This window comes from Lagopus leucura, unplaced genomic scaffold (genome assembly GCF_019238085.1).
Source record: "Lagopus leucura isolate 7727_CA_CO unplaced genomic scaffold, USGS_WTPT01 Super-Scaffold_1, whole genome shotgun sequence".
NCBI classification, from domain to species: domain Eukaryota; kingdom Metazoa; phylum Chordata; class Aves; order Galliformes; family Phasianidae; genus Lagopus; species Lagopus leucura.
The window spans coordinates 895,129-912,319 of record NW_024962250.1 but is presented as its reverse complement, the minus strand read 5'-3'; the positions used below and the strand labels follow the sequence as shown (position 1 = coordinate 912,319).

Sequence of the window (17,191 nt, the reverse complement as noted above, 5' to 3'; positions counted from 1 at the left end):
TATCACAAAGAGAATTTGCTAAAATGAGTAATTAAGTTACTTGCCTTATGCATTCAAAGTGTTAATACTCTATTACCAGAAGAGACTTCAGAGAATAAGACTTCTGAATGCATTCTCTAGGCGCCTGCAGGTTTAGTACAAGGCGTAAACTACAATTTTAATTATAAAACAACTACAGTATCCTTACCGCAGCATGACTAGTATAGAAAAAGTAAGAAAATCAATTTTAATACGGTTATTTACTCATAAAAGGTCTATGTCCCATGCATACACTGTGTTCAATTTTAGGCTCCTAAGGGCTGGCAGAATTTTTTTTCTTGTATACCTCTGCAGGCAAAAGCATTCAAAGCTACAGCTACTTCCCGCTGGCCCTCCCATCCTTTCTGATGTTCCAAGAAGGACATGATTAACACTAGGCCTGTTTACCACAACTCCTTGCATTAATAGTCCCCACCATTTATTTTCTCCTCACTAGAGATCTCCTCATAAACAGCAACCCTGTAAGACAAATCCAGTTCCATTTCATTTGCTTTTAAAGAAATACATTTAATGAAATATGCACAAGGTTACATGGTATAAAACTACGCACAAATCCTAAAGTTTTACATTTTCTAAGGCAGGAGGTTTCTTGCAGATGAACATTTGGCTACAACTGCTATTCCTAATGATTCTAAAAATACCCTGATTATATACAGTAGGCAATATACTTCTTTTTAATATTCCAGATAAATGAATCTTTGGTAAACCAGAAGATTTATGACAAGTAGATAAGGAAAACATGTTAGTGGACAGACTAAACTTGGAACTGCTGCAAACTGCTTCACCACAAACATAACTCATTTTGCTAACTTCACTTCTCTTCCACTCTGCTCACAAAGATCATTACTACATTACATGAAGTAAAAAAAGATTAAATCTTCAAATACTGCAGAATGCAGATCAACACTATTAAAAACATCTCTAAAACTTCTGAGCTGAAGTGCAGCATTTCCTCCCCCACCAGAACTTTGGAACTGAGAATTGATGCTGACAGAGCATTGGAGCAAGCACTTGAAGAACTGCACCTGCCAAAAACCAGAGGAACTTTCATATTACCCATTGTTTTTTGCTCTCATATAATCACTAATATGATTTAAATAATTCCCGCAAGCATATTTTAAAAGGAAAGCCCAAATAAGAAGTTCACATTACAGCAGTTTCCATCAAGTACAATCAAGTATTCAAGGGTAATCTTCTAAACTAGAAGCACCAACTTCAACAAAAACTTGAAAATTATGACTGTTAACAACATTTATACAGAGTAGTGATGTAATACTACATGATGATACTTGGTCTTCACAGTAATAGCACCATGCAACAAGAACTTGGAGAAAGCCAAGTCACATGGGTACAGTAGCAAAAAAAAAAAAAAAAAAAAAAAAAAAGCCTTCCTGTTTAGGAATCATCTATGTATGTATGAATGTTTGCAGTAACAATCCAACTCATCTAAACAATAATAATATCAGAATATTTTCCCCTCTGGCATAACAAATAACTCCAAGGTTTCCATTGCCCTATGAGTCTTGAAGCATGTGCAGCTTTTTCCAGTGTTACACGAGGCATAAAATCTGTACTTTTTTAGGTCTGGTCTCATTTTACAAATGCTCCTTCAACTGTGAGTTGCTTACAGCCACTTTCTAGAAGCGTAAAGGAATGGGAACAAAGTAAAGAATTGCAGAGAACTTGGAAGTACTACCAGTTCCAGTAGTACTCGAACCAAGAATGACAAAAGGTATCTGATCTTCACAGGATATCACTGAAGAGAAAGTTAGTACTCTTCCCCTAAGCTTTCACGCTCCTTGACTAAAAAGAAGTCATTTTTGTTTTCTAAGTTCCTGTTACAGCATTTTTTTTTAATTATTATTTTTTTTAAAACCAAGACCACAGGTAACTGTGGCTGACTGATGAGGTGAGCTGCAGCATCCAGCAGACACGACCACGATTCCCCGATATGGATTATGAGATGACTAGCTTTAGAAAATCTTAAAGCATTCAAGGCAATGAAAAAAAAAAAGTCTGCTGTAAACATCCATAATCACTTTTGTACTGTGCAGGTGACAGAGCATTGGCACAGGATGCCCAGAGAAGTTGTGCTATCTTTCCTCTGGAATGTTGCCTGGGCATGGTATTGGGCAGCCTGCCCTATGTACTTGTGCTTCAGCAGGCAGTTGGACCACACAACCTCCAGAGGCACCCTCCCAACCTAAACCATTCTGTGTATAAAGGCACTTGATAATTAATTTCAACGAGATTGTTTTTCAATCCAGGCACATTTTTTGCCAAAAAACCCACTACAGTAGTTATAAGTCCTAATGCACTGATGTCTTACAGACCGAGCTTACAGTCTTCTTTGAATTATTTTACTGATACCAAAGGTGTTCAAAAACTATGGAAGATATTACCTTATGCTACTCAAAACAAAGAGAAGACTCACTACATAGCTAAGAGCTCAGCCTCCTTCCCCCTTTTCACACTAGTTACAAACAGATCACTTAAAAAGTATATATATATATATACTTTTTATTAGGAGGTTGGAATATTCATGTATATATATACACACACATATACATGTGTATATGATATATACATATATATATATATATATATATAAAATGAAATTGTCAGTTCCCTCAGAAGTGTCCCATGGATGTAATTACAGACAAGGCACTTGTAAGGAATCTGCAATAAAGCATATATTATTTTCAGATGGGGGGCAAAACTAAAGTCTCAGAATTTTCTGCAAAAAATTTGTATTCCAAAAGTTAAAATCTCTTAAAGGAAGCACCATCTGCAAAGCACTGCCTGGAAGGAAGGATTTGTTTTCACATTAGTTATAACCTGATCTGAAATTAACCTATTAATTTTAAGGCACATAAATTAATGGCAGAATTAACAGAGCCAATGACAGATGATCAAAAGGCACTTTTGCTTCTTTCTTCACTTGCATCTGTGATGTGAAAGTGCTTTTCCCTTCATTTCACATGTTTTCTGTGTTCAGACGCGAGAGCTTCTCTTCAGCTATGTCTGCCACTAAATTCATATTACAGTCTCGAAGAGCCTTTATTAGGTCAGTCACCTTTGCATCTTTCCCCTTCAATTTCTGCCATTCTCGAAGTGACTGAACCAATTGCTCCCGCAAATTCCGTGGATTGTCTTCTTCTATTCTCTCTATCCTCACTTCAGAAAGGTCAAGTTTTCGCATCAGCCTTCTCCAGTCTCTCCCAACGTTTTCGCATATAACTTCGATAACTACCTTCTGCAAACCTGGAACAGCAGAAATACATATGTGAGGACATACAAAGAAAGATACTTTTTTTAAGCAAAACACTATTATTGATGTATCACTCATAATGAAAAGCTACTGCGTGCACTGGAAGCTCCTACTACAGAGCAGGGCTTCCAATTAACCACCAGGCTGAGAGCTGAGAGACCTGGGACTCCTCAGTCTGGAGAAGAGAGAATGAGAGAAGACTAATAACTGCAAATATCTGAAGTGCAGGAGTCATGTTGATAGGAGTGGATTCTTCGCGGTGGTGTGCAATAGAGCCAAGGGCAACATACAGAAAGTGAAACACAGGAAGTTCCACAGCAATACAAGGAAGAACTTCTTTACTGTCAGAATGACAAAGCACAGGAACAGGCTGCCCAGAGAGTGATGGAATCTCCTTCTCTGGGGATATTGAAGACCCACCTAACTGTCTACCTGTGCAACCTGCTGTTAGCGAACCTACTTTAGCAGGACTTAAGGGGGTTGGACTCTATAGAGTTCCTTTCCAAACCCTACGATTCTGTGACTCGGTGACCAGGGCTAAAGGAGCAGCTGCTCGCAGCATATGCTGCCCTCACGGTACGCTTCCAGGGTATGACACCGTCCCTGCAACAGCACCGTTAGCAGCAGCCACAGATGGGAACTGAGGGCTGAGCACTCTCACGCCTCAAACACACGTTTACTGGGATCACTTTGAAAAAAATAACGAAAAAAATAAAAAGCTGCACCTACGTCTTTCCTTCATGTCAGGCCGCTCATCAGGAGCGCTGGCTTCTCCCTCCTCTATGAAATGCTCCAGCCGTAAGACCAAATCTTCTCTTTTAATGCTCTTAAACATGGTTTTAAGCAAGTCTACGTTGTGACTTGAAATCAGCTGCTGCTCCATGAGGAAGTTGAAGAGCTCCCTGCCACTCTGGACAGACTCCAGCTTCCTTTTCCCAATTTTGTCCTGGCACAGAAACTTCAGATCGTGCAGCTCGCTGGCAGACAGACAGGCGGACAAAGAATTCAGCAGAGCCAGAAAGGGATCCATGGGGCTGAGGCCTACAGCGCAGCCGGCACCAAGAGGCACAGAGCGCACACTCCACCCTGGCGGCGGATTTCACTCGCGCTTCCGCAGTGCCACCGCGGGAACGCGAAGCCCGCCCCGGCCCAGCCCCGCTACGGCGGGGTGCTGACCCGCGCCAGCCGGGCCGGAAGTGACGTCACGGCGGCGGGCTCTCCCGCAGCCGTCAGAAGATGGCAGCCGGTGTTTCTTAGGGGTGTGGTAGTGCCTATCAGCTGTGCCACGCGGTTTGTGTCTGAGAGCAAAGAGACTCACGTGCTTCCAGTTTATTACGAGGAAGGGGCCCCCTTCGCACGGGGCTGCTCAGACACCTCGGCTCCCTGCCTTGGGACTGCAGGGCTCCCTGCCACCTGGAAGCGTGTGGGGCTTTGGCAGAACCAAAGTGCCAGTCATTGTGCTCGTTACCACTTGGCCTGTTAATTAGGAACCACACACTGCTCAAAATCCCCTGGAGATTAACTGACTTGTCTCATAGTACTGAATTAAAAATGTGTGCTTGGAGCCAAATGTGAGATTGCCCATCTCCTGCTGCTCAAGCAGTAGTGCCAATTCCCTACACCTTGGCTTTGATTGGGCTGTCATTATAGTAATGCATCTATGCCTCAGTTGGGAGGCCTGTATGTTCCCTGTAAGTGCACAATTACTGGCTTTTTTGTGAGCTTTATCACATAATGTTTTACCTACCAGCTAAATGAATGAGGATTATTTGGGGTTATACACTGATGAAAGGAGCCAACAGAGAGTAAGAAGTGCAGTATCAGAGCCCCTTTCTCAAAGAGATATTGCTGTGCGCATTATGTCCCTGGAAGCTGCTCAAGAAAGGAACCTCTGCCCTTGCCTGAGCCATTCACTAGCAACATGGGAGTTCTTGTAGCAGTCTTATTACTTGCAAAGATTAATTGTGACATGAAATAACTCCTGACCTTTAAAACAGAAGAAGCAAGGCAAATCTTTAGTGTCCACATTTTAAAACCAATTCTTACACAAGGTGAAAGGTTGTGAACTTATGTTGAATGGGAGAATTCAAGTTCATGCCATTGTTTTGTATGTCTCTAAAGTTCAGAGCAACCATACTGGTTTGTCTCACAGCACAGATAGGTAATTCAGGACTTTCCTTGTTCCTTTGGTTGATTCCCCAAGCTACCCCATTACTAGATTGCTTCTAGTACATCCTTCAATTTACTGTCACTGCAGTACACAAATAGAACTATGATTCTTGGCGTAGATTGCAGTTGCAGATACATAAACTTGGAAGTTATCATTTTCTACATCTTCTTCCCCAGTCTCACATTCCAAGCTGAGGTACAACTCCTACTACTCTCAAAACATTTCTAAAACTCCCAATTTAACTCCAAACTCCAAAACAATCTCTCCTTAGATAAAATTGCTAGATTTTCAGCATCCTGTTTCAGTCTATTATGCAGATCTAGTCTTGCATATAATCAAGAAAGCCAGTATACAGAACTAGCTACAGACATTAAGTCCATCTGTGAACTAAACCAGTTTAAAGCAGGATTTTGGGAGTCCCTAATTGCTACAAATTGGATATTGCATGGTCACATGGGAGGAATGAGCTGTGCATGTTCTCAGGGATGTATTTTCTCCCTGTAGTCCTGAAGATTCTTCAGTGTGTGGAGGAATGAACTACACATTTTATTCATGTTCAAGCCAAGGAGGAATGTGCGTGGATTAATTTAGAAAGCACACAGAAGTCCCAATTGCAATACAAGAGGTAAAAAACAACAAGAAACAAAAAAAACCTGATTAATTAAAATCTCACTTTAATATTGCCAGAACAATGACTCTATTGTATAACCAAGATGTTATAATCACAATATAATTGTGTATAATCAATAGATATCAAAATGTTATAATCGCAATATAATCAAAAGAGTAAGGCAAAGCAAACAAGGATCACAAAAGAGAATAAGTGGAAGAGCTTACCCTTGGGTTAAGCTCACTAGAAGAAACCAAAAGAGGGGATCTCCAGAAGAGATCCTTCCCCTCTGGTAGCCAGCTCTTAAATAGGTCCAGGAGGGGTGGAGCCTGGCTCCACCCCTTCCGGCAGCACAGGTGAATTGCCTTCACCTGTGCTCCTCTGGCTGACTCAAGGCTCACCTCAGGTGATCAATCAGAGGTTCAGGCCGTGACTCAGCAGTTCCCATACACTCTATAAAGCAAAAACGTATAAGGACCAAAGCATATGGCACGTAGCTTGTGCTCAATTCAGAAACAAGCCTACATGAATGAAGCCTACATAAATCAGCGTAATTTATACCTTTATCCTCAGTCCCTTTCATGCAACTGAAATCAACATCACCTGAGATTTTCATAGGTTTGTATGAACTCAGTGGCCACATTCTGCACTGACGTATGAGGAGGTGTGAAAACAATCCCATATGTCTGTGTAATTTTCAGGGAATCTAAATTAGTAACAAACACAGAACTATGCAATAAAAATCATTATTTAAGACGTAACTCATTGCTTAAATGCTTTTGAATTCACTTTTAACATCTGACATAGTAATTTAGTAACACCTTCTGTTATGTCTGAATCTGAGCTGTTAACTGCACATTCACAGATGAAAATCCTGGAGCAACATGCTTTCCTCCAGTTTCCTTTGAAAGTGGTTTGGGATGGGGTTTGCAAGGAAAATATTTGCCAGGGTCAACAGATCATAACGGCATCTCATTAGAATAAAATTTAATGGAAACGATTTGTTCGACTAGCTCAGATTTCAGCAGACGTTTCCCAGAAATTAAACGATCCGGTTCCTTACCACATAGGTTCCTTGAGGTATGACGATTCCTTCCCAAATGCTGCAGAGGGAGCTCGAGGCTTTGGAGTGCACCGTGCTGAGCTTTTTTGACTTCATCTCCGCTGAAGGAGCAGGACGAGGAGGGCAAAATGATTCATTACTGCCGAGACTTGGAAAGATGTCGGTCACTAGGACACATAGGAACAAACACATTTAAAGAGTGGGGAAGCGAAGCAGCAACACACATGGGCTGACATTCTCAGGGGCTGTGCAGTCATGGCATGTGAATACCTGTGGGCAGGGTTTATGACTTACTAAAGAACTGCTTTAAAAAGCAGCAGAGTAATTTACATGCCCATAAGAGTAGAATGTTCTAATGAAACGTACACCGCTCTCCTGACTGTAGGTGACTGACTCAGCTTTCACAGAATTTCTGAAAGATGCTTTGTGCTGATAGTGGCCTATCAATATCTAAAGAGGGGCTAAAAGAAAGAAGGGGACAGACTCTTTAGCAGGCCTATTGTGATTATGACATGGGGAAGTGGTCTCAAACTAAAATAGGGGGGATTTGGACTGGATATAAGAGACATTTTTTACAGAGAAAGTGCTGAGGCTCTGGTGCAGGTTGCCCAGAGATGTAGTCTTCGAGAATGTCTTTGGAGACATTCAGGGTCAGGCTGGATGGGGCTGTGAGCACCTGGTCTAGAGTAGGTGTCCATCTTCCATGCAGCGGAGTTGAACCAGGTGGCCTTTAGAGGTCCTTTCCAATTCAAACAATTCTATGATTCTTTCCAGCCAAGGCAACTTGAATTTCTTGTTGCCTTCCTTCTTTACTCTGGAATCATAGTCTAATCTGCCACACAGCTGATGAAAGTGTGTGACATTTTCTCTGAGAGCTCTAATCCAATCTGATGTAATCTAATTTGCTATTAGTGCTCATTAGCAAGCATATGAGTGGTTAAGTCCAGCTTTGATGTCTCTGTTTCCTCTAATACTGTCAAGCAACTTATTCCTCATATGGCAGATAGCTTTCTATACATACTAACAGCCTGCCATCTCTTTTCAGACAGTTTCTTTTATCTAGCAAGGGATGTGCTTGTAGTGTGCAACTGACACAGCAGAACTAGTTTTAAACAAGCTAATTCAGATGCTGGTAGCAATACAGCATGCTCAAATTTGAGATAATATTGCAGATATTCAAAGAAATGCCTCTCCTGAAGCCCATGGCAAGGGCTACACGCACATAGAGTTTAAAATGTTAATCTGTGTATTTTTTTTTCTTTGCTCTTCTTTTGCAAAGAGCCATGCATTTTTGAGCCATATATTTGCTGCTTTGTATGTACATACTTTGCTTACCTTTGATATGTTTGGAGTTTAAATCATTGCTATCATGTCAGTCCTGTCCCATCAGAGAAGAGCTCAGCTCCTGGGTTTGTAAGGCGCAAAGAATGCACTTCTGTATGAATTCCTGTCTGGTTTTACAGAGCAGAAGGAGATGAAAGTCTGAAAGGATCATGACTGTATCTTTGCAGACTTGTAAAGGCATCTTACTGATGTTGTAGTTGCTTTAAATAATATGCAGGATGACAAGATGGTCAACAGATATCTTCAGAGGTGCAAACTGAAAACAAACTAATGAGACCTTGATGTTCTACTGCTGTTTCTTTACAAGCTGCATGTTGGTACTCATGAGGTTGTCTGGGCTGACTGTAGAATTGGCAAAAGGGTATTTTTACTTTTATTTATTTTTTTAATAAGTGGAAGCAAAAAGGAGAATGTCCATATGGCAAAGGTGGCATCAAAATTCAAAGTGTTCCATCATTATAAGGTAAATCTATGTGCTGCTGCCCACCTTCCAGATAGACTGCATTTGTGCTTTCAGAAGTCCTGCATCTAGAGAGAGGAGCAGACTCACCATTTTGAGCAGGCAATGAGAAATGTCCATAGAAATCAGGGCATTTAGGTGAGGTACTATTTATGAATGAAATAGCTTTGATACATTTTCTAACTTATCAGACAATTCAGTAATGAATAATTCAGGAAGATTATAAAATCTTCCTGTCACTTCTGAAAAACAGGTTAGACAAACTTCTTGGCAGAGACATTTTTAATCCCATGGTGAATAAACTGACTTCCATAAAGTTTCTTAGCCAACCTATTCCAAGTCTCACATTCACTGTTTGCAAAATCATAAAACATTTTCATCAGATAAAGTTTCTGCAGTTCTGCTGTTGTAAGGTTTTGGGGTTTTTTTGTGAGTAAATCAAACTGTTCATAATTCCTATATTTCCTTATCAGCGATCACCTCTGTTACTATAATATCTTGTGTAGAAAGAAATGCTCTCTAGTACAGAAACCACTTGTGAAGGGACCTGGGATCCTAAGAGAACACTGTCCATGATAAAAAGGACTACAAGAAATGTCGAGTTATTGTAGGTTGTGGGAGATAAAATTAGAAGCAGACTGTGGGAAAAGCAAATAAGTACTGAAAAGTAAGTTAACTCCAGCATTGTTGTATATGGATAAAAGATCTGGCCACGTAACAACAACAACAAGCAATAAGTTGTTAACAGATGCTTGAACTTAATATTGAAACAGAAGAAGTGTTGATATAATTCTGTTGATATAATTCTGTTGTGTTGTTGTTGGCAGAAGACGTTAGTTAAACTTTAGGGAGAGGGTAAATTGTAGACTTCTGTTTATTTTCTCAAGCAAAAAACTTCTGATTTGGCACTTTTTACCTATTTTTGTATGGACTTTTCATCATGCTGTGTGAGTATGAAATCATTCAGACAAACATTTCACATGTCAGTAAAGCTATGTGTATGTTTTACCCTAGCACATTTCATTCCACTAAACCATATCTATTACTTAAGCTATGTAACATTAATTTTTCAGTTGGAATAACAGAAAAAACAGAAAAGAGAATTGTCTACAGAGTACTGTCATTGTGAAGTAAGCTGGGAGGTAATAAGACTCTGAATAATACCGAATTATCGTTAGATCTTCTTTGGGGCACTTTTTTTCCCCATTCTATTCAGTCCTATCTGGACTGGCTGACCTTTCTGACACTGAAAATGCCCACGTTCTGAGGACTACCTCAGCAGCATAGAATAGCCACGTGAGGTAGATATTCTGAGCAACTTCCTCATGAAGACGAAGCTACAGCAGAATATGATACAGAGATGCCAAAGCTCATGCGAATTAGTGCAGAAGCCATGCAGAAGCTGTGTGAGACTGAAAGGAAAACATCTCCATTAGAGTGGTGCAGAGCCACTATATTTTCATATTTTTAAAATATTTTCATATTTTCATGCATGTTTACCACTCAGCCCCAGTGACTCTTATAGTTCTCTACTGGAGACCACTCCATCATGCAGTGGTGTACTGGTTCACTGGTTGAGAAAGAAGCAAATGAAGGTAAGGTATGATGTGGAGGTTGCCAGTAATCCAGTAAAATAGTCCAATAGTTCTGATTGCCAGGCTCCTAAGCTAATATTAATTAATTTCTGATGAGCATATACATTTGTTTTTTATTTTCCTGGGCTATTGTGTTGCCAGTTCCCAAGACCAATAAAGACATGAAAAGTTAAATATGTGCTACATTAAGAAATATTTTTTTTGAAAGAAAACAGATGGAAGAATTTGTCTTCAGTTTCTTTTGCAGTGATAAAAAAGATTAGGCTAGTTTAAAAGGGTAAAACAGATCAACTTTGCACTAGTTTGTATCACTTGGAATTATTTCCTATAAGCATGCAAATTGTCTCAGGACTTCATCCTCCCCCCTAAAGAAATGGGGTTCTTTTCTTTACTTTTACCAAGTACAGCACTGCTCAGTTTTTGTTTGTGCATATTCCAGCTCTAATTTCTTCTGGATTAATAGGTTCTATTTTGGAGGTGGTTGTTGTTACCCTGCAATTTCACTGCAGAAGGTGTCATGAAGAATGAAGCCTTTTTTCCAAACAGGTGTCTGCATTCATCCTGCAGAACGACCTGTTCAAAGACCAGAAAATATCTTGGCTTCCAACTATCTCCCAGAGTGACTAAAATTTTGCCTTAACGTAAGTAAAAGAATCAGCCTAGCCCCACTTTAATTCTTTTTGTGTTTAACTCAGTTTTGAGCTCACTGACCACTACAAACCAAGAGGGGAATGAATTTCTTAACAAGAAGTACTGACTGAAATACCTGTGGTTGGCAGTTAAACTATCCGTTGGAGGAAAGGCTGGTGAATTTCTGTTCTTCCCTTCAAGAACGTGCCAATAGAGTGTTTTCCATCTGAGTCATTATCTCACCGTCACTGAAATTGGAAGGTGCAAGTTTTTTTCAAATCTGATTAAAGAGGGAGTGCCTTGGTCTGCCCCAACACAGTGTGGCTATTATCTGGAGCAATCACTTCCTTTTAAAACATGAATAGTTTTATGCAACCCTTAAGTGACACAGGATATGACTAGGTTAGTTACTCACAGGAATTTAGAAATAATAAATAAGAAAGTAAATCTGGTTTCATTGTGCTCCTCCCTTGATTCTTAAGTGTAGGGGCATAGAAACCATTATTTTCTGCTCTCTGAATAAAAGCTTCAATTTGAGCTAGTCCTCTGCATTGTAGTCAGATCCAGATACAGTTAGACTTAATCCACAGTTCATTGGAACTATGGAAAATGTGATTTATTCCCAGAAATGAGAAGGCAGTGACCTTCTGAGAAAAGGAATGGTTAACATTATACAACATATAGCGTTTATATACTCTGCCTGCACTCTGTATACCTTCGAAGAGAGTAAGAAGTTGCACAGCTTTGTCTGCCTACCCTCAAAAGTTCATGTACTACATTTTCTTACTTTCCTGAGTAGTTGTTGTTCAGAGACACAACCGTAACAAAGCAATTTGCAATGTGAGATCAGATCTGTGTTCACATCCTCTCTCAAACACACAAATACTTCTGCCATTTTTCACTAATTTTGAGTGTTATTTTAAAGCTATAATAAAGGTAGCCTTTATTACGTCTATGCCAAGTATCTGATCCTGGAATTAACTGGCATTTCTTACTCACAAGAAGCCCCAGAGGTGTCTACCAGCTTAGCTCTGCAGCTCTCTTTGGTTAGATCTAGAGGACGCACATTTTAAAGATGTGGAAAATTTTGTTTTCAAAACTAAAATTCATAGAGATAAAAGTGGAGAAATCCAGTGGGGATTTGAAGCTGACTCTCAGTTTTACTTCTCTCTTTCTCTGAAGCAAGGAAGAAGATGCAGCTGAAATTCACATCAATCTACTCTCAGGACTGTAATTGTTCCTTTCCCTGCTACCAGCTCCATCCCTCTTCCAACAATGCCTGTGTAGAGTACCAAAGTGCTTGCAGGAGTGTGGCCCCACTTCCACCAGGTCACAGAGCCATCTCTTCATATCTTGAGCATTTTGTGCTTGCTTTGTGGCACAGAGAAAGAGCAGAGGAAGGAGTGCAGCAGTTTAGGGCCAGTTTTGTAATTTGACCTTGGCATTAGAAAAAGTAACTCAAGGGAAACTTGAATGCTTTCAAGGTAAAAGTAGTCTAGACCTCAGGTCTCCAACTCCCCGCTACGTGATCTAAGCTATAAAACATGTTTGTCTCCATTTTATACAGAATGAGATTTGTTTTCAGGAATCGCCCACTTTGAGTGAAACTTTGGCCTCCAACCAACCTCCTCACCCTGTTAACCTTTAGGCAGGGCTGGAAACTCAGTTTCTTCACTGGGCTAATCCTTCCCTATCAGTAAACTTGGGGCAGGCTAGTATGCTGAGACTTACTGCTTTCCCACTTGATGGCTAATTACCTGTGAGTAATTATATTTCTTTACCTACAGATGTTTTTGGAAGATTAATATATTAAGAAATGTAAGCAGCTCGGTTAATTATGTGTTCTTACTAGGATAGATGGCAATTCCACACCTGTGAGTACAGCAAAGCAGTGAGGCAATGCTGTGGTTAGCCATTCACCTGCACGTTGTCTGCGAGGCTTCAGAAACTTAGCTGCTGAAGAGGCTGAGAGTATGGTCTGACTTCAGTATTGGAAATGGCATGAGAGCTCATAAATCGTTCTGATGCATCAGAGTTATAAATCATGCTGATGTTAAAAATAACTGTTCCTGGAGGAACGTGTGAGAAACAAAATGATTGCACTGGTCTAATGCTAAGGCCTCTAAATTGTTGAGCCAGAATTTAAGGTTAATCTGAAAAAAAATATAGAAAAAAATAAATAAGAAAAATTATTACTATTTGGGTGATTATGTCGCCTTCCTGGCCCCCGAAAAGAGATGCTTTTTAAGTAGAAAAGATGGCTGGCATGCTCCCCGTGAAAACCCTTGGTTTTGCTGGGCCTTTTTATTTTCGACTGCAGAGGCTTGTGGTATTCTTTGCCATACAATACATTCAGTGGAGAACAAGTCAGCAAGTCTTCACTGAAGCCTGCTTTTAATGAATGTTCATTGCATTTCTTACTACCTTCTAGCCTTCACCTGCACATAAGATCAATAGTATTGCACTGCTTGGTAGGGTGAGATTGCGTGTTGCTCAGAAAAGATTGGCAAAGGATATCTGATAACCTGCCTATGGGATGGTCTCACCTTAGGAAGCAATTCTAATTCCATAAAAGCAACTTCTGCAGCTGATCTGCCAACTTACTTGCACCTGAGCACATCACTCAAAAGCATTTTCTTCATCCCTTCCCTACCTGCCATTTAACCTTAGCCTGTATCTCCTTTACTTCAGCTAGAAAACATGGCCACTCTTAATTTAGAAGTATGGAATAACTTTTTTTACTTGTATAGTGAAATTTACTTCACTATACATATCTAACTCTTGCTTGGAAAAATGGATTTCATTAAGCTTTTAAGTTTCTCAGCACAATACTTTGTGTCACATGTTGATTCTTTTTCTCACAAACATCTTGATGGATCTGTTAGCCATTTTTTTGCAGGAATTTTTTCATACATGTGGAACTAAGCAAAATGAAATCTGTGACCTTCAAATTTGTGCAGCTAGCTAAGTTTACATGAGCGTGTAATGTCTTTGATTTTTGGGACCATTTTCCTCATGGAGGCTAATACAACAGCATATGGAACTCTTTGCTGCTTGCACAACTTATCTGCTTCAATGTCTTTTGGCTTTAGCTGACCCACAAGGTTATGAAAGTTGCATAGGGTGAGTACTAAAAATTCTTGTTATAAGTGAAACCAATCATTCAATAGGCAACGCTTAGTCTTATCTAAAATATACTGAAGTCAGAGGGAGTTGAAGAAAACATTTTCCTTGGCTGCAAGTAGCTCGGAATCAGGATGCATGCAGGGTACTGAAAACCTAAGAAGAGCTGAAAATTAAGAAGCCATTTTACTGGTTTCTTCTTTTGAAAGGCCTGTTTGGTTCAAAAAAGGAGGAAGAAAAAACTAACTTTCTTTTTTTCTCTGCTGTACTAAAAATGGCATATTGTGTTTGGCCATGGAATAAATAGTACTCAAATGTGAAAAGAATTGAATCAGAGCTTGAATGAGATCCATGTAAATTTTAGGACATAGTTTCTTCAGTGGCAAAAGGAAAAATGTTTACTTTGAAAACGTCATAGGAAAATATAAATGTGCTCCAGTGATTAAAAAACTTGAGGAGAGTTCAGACTGCTGAGGTAACAAGACAAAACGTAAATTGTTTTATTATCACTTATTGGAAATGGCAACAGCCAAAAAGATCATTAACAGCTCAGCACCAGAAAGCACTGAGGGTTTAAAATAGAAACATATCTGTGCCTTGACTTGAGACTTATTCACCCTTAAGCTATTTAAGACTGCAAAATATTTGTAATATGGTATCTTAGAAACACAGTGACATCGAAATCCAGAAGATTCAGACTTGTACTGTCAACACAACGGAGTGTGTGTGATTTCCTCCTCAGATGTACCAACTGAAATTCTGCTTTTTCCACAAACTTTGGTTAGCAAAATGCAAACACTCTATTTTAGCAACAGTTCTACATAGCCACTTCCAGCTGTAATCTTTTCTACTATTCTCTTTATCTGCAGCTTCTTGTCAAGACCTCTGCTCTTTGATAGAGATTTTCCTGTTTGATACACTGATTTGTTTTGTTTTAATCAAAAGACTTTTGTACTTAGAACTTTTTGGCAGAAGTATGTCAAGCACAGGTTTGCATGCAAACCATAGGAAGTCGTTCACAAGATGAATAGCTATCCCCTATGGCAGCTGCAAGTCACATCCAGCTGCTTTCAGTTGTTCCTTGCTCACCTCCAGTTCCCTGCTTCTCTTTCTTCCCCCCCCACCTCTTCCATTAAATCTGTATTAGCATAACTCTTCCCCAAATTTGCCATCAGTATAATCAGTATTTGTTACTACTTGCATCACAAATAGAAAAAAAAACACAGAACAAACACCAACCAACCTGTCAGGAATAGGAACAGAACTGCGGTGCAAATCTTTATGGAAGATATCTTCTATTTCACAAACTCAGCTCAACAGTTCTGTTTTTCAGAACCAGCTAAACCAAATCAGCTACCAAGCAGGCAGCGATATACCTGCTCCTACAAAAGTTACTTAGAACGATGAGAAGTATTATTTGACACAGGTTGTTGCTTAATTCAAAGATGCATCTTTTGAAGAAAAATAAGGTCTCACCTTTGTTTGGACAACAAACAAATCCAAGCACAACACAAACCAACTGCAGTTCTTGACAGTGTGGTACGTAGTCCCTAAAAGCTTACAGCTTTTAGGAATTGGTTTTCCCAGCCATTATCTCTGAACAGAATTCTTACCTACCAAATAAATTCAATTACAGTTAGAAGCATTAATATTTTCTGATAAAAAGGAAGAACTGGAATGAAGAATCATTCTTTTCCTTCTCACAGAAAAGTTAGAAAGGAGACTGGAAAAGGCAAGTGAGGTTCTGTACCCGACTCTACTTGCACAAATCCCACCGTCCAATTAAAGTGGCCTACAGTGCAACTCCAGGCCTGCACTCAGGACTCAGACATCACTGAGTTTAATTCCTTCAGTTTACCATTTATATTTTCTTCTAACAACAAATACATTTTTCAATTTAAATGAACAAACCAAGTAGTTGTTATGAGCTCATTTCAAAAGTCTTGGTGAAAACTCTTACAGTTTACATTCTGCTAAATGCCCAAGACTGACATCAAAAGAAAATTAAAGCTCCCAGGCTAAGATTTGTCACTGTGCATGCACCATCCATGCCTATGCTAGAAGCCAAATCTCTCTTTGTGCTTATGGAGACAGAAACACCTAAGGCAGGATGCATTAGAATTCCAAGTGGGGTTTGATGGCACTCTGACCCAAAGAACTGCAGCAACCACAACACAAGGCTTGCCATCTCAATTGTCAAGAAGATGGCTATAAACAGAGAAGTCGAAAAACCACCTGCTTCTGGTCTCTGCAGTCTGAGTACGTAAGGAGCACTGCAGAGTGTCAACAATCCATTTTTCATGAAAACAAACACAAGTTACCATATTTCTCCAACCTAGCAGTACTTGCAGCTGCACCCAGAGCACAAGGAGGACTGGGAAGCGAGCCCACCCCACAGAAGCAGCTCTGGCACGTTTAAGTTTATTTCAAATAAATGCTCAAAGAAAAGAAAAAAAAAAAAAAAAGAAATAAAACAGATTTAGTATATATTTACTTTTCTTAAAAAAAGGATTCCATGAAAGTTTTATAGTTATCTAAGTAGTAATACAGTTTTTATATACAAAATTCCATTTCAAACAATTTACTGTACAAAAGAAAATATAAGCCACTGTTACTATTTCGATTTCAGCAAATAATGCAAATTTTTGATAAGTATGTGTTCAGGATATAGTTCTACCATTTACAGGAATGTCAGTATTAAGCTGGGAACTGTCAGATCAGTATTTACAGATGAAATTCCCTTAGAGGAAGTTCCATTAAATGTCTCTTCAGAATAGGTAGTTCACATTTAGCTTTCTTCAAGATCTTTCGGGCTACCACGGAATGAGAGAAAGCACACTTGTATAGGATTCACAGACAAAATTCTGCTTAATTTATTTGCACTTA

At 39.5% G+C, this 17,191-nt stretch overlaps 1 protein-coding gene across 1 annotated transcript; it reads right to left on the bottom strand.

The window, feature by feature from the left end:
• Positions 1 to 525: 525 nt before the first annotated feature.
• Positions 526 to 4,474, bottom strand: FADD (Fas associated via death domain). The gene is made up of 2 exons (XM_042864820.1): positions 4,040 to 4,474; positions 526 to 3,303 (listed from the first exon to the last, which is right to left on the bottom strand). The coding sequence occupies exons 1-2, from the start codon at positions 4,338 to 4,340 to the stop codon at positions 3,017 to 3,019; spliced, it is 588 nt and encodes a 195-aa protein (XP_042720754.1). The 5' UTR covers positions 4,341 to 4,474; the 3' UTR covers positions 526 to 3,016.
• Positions 4,475 to 17,191: the final 12,717 nt, after the last annotated feature.

Bases quoted from the DNA above. Each gene is read 5' to 3' on its own strand.
- FADD (XM_042864820.1), bottom strand. From the start codon at position 4,340: ATGGATCCCTTTCTGGCTCTGCTGAATTCTTTGTCCGCCTGTCTGTCT. The intron at 3,304-4,039 runs GTAGGTGCAGCT...CTGCTGTTCCAG, and splicing joins GCCTGACATGAAGGAAAGAC to GTTTGCAGAAGGTAGTTATC.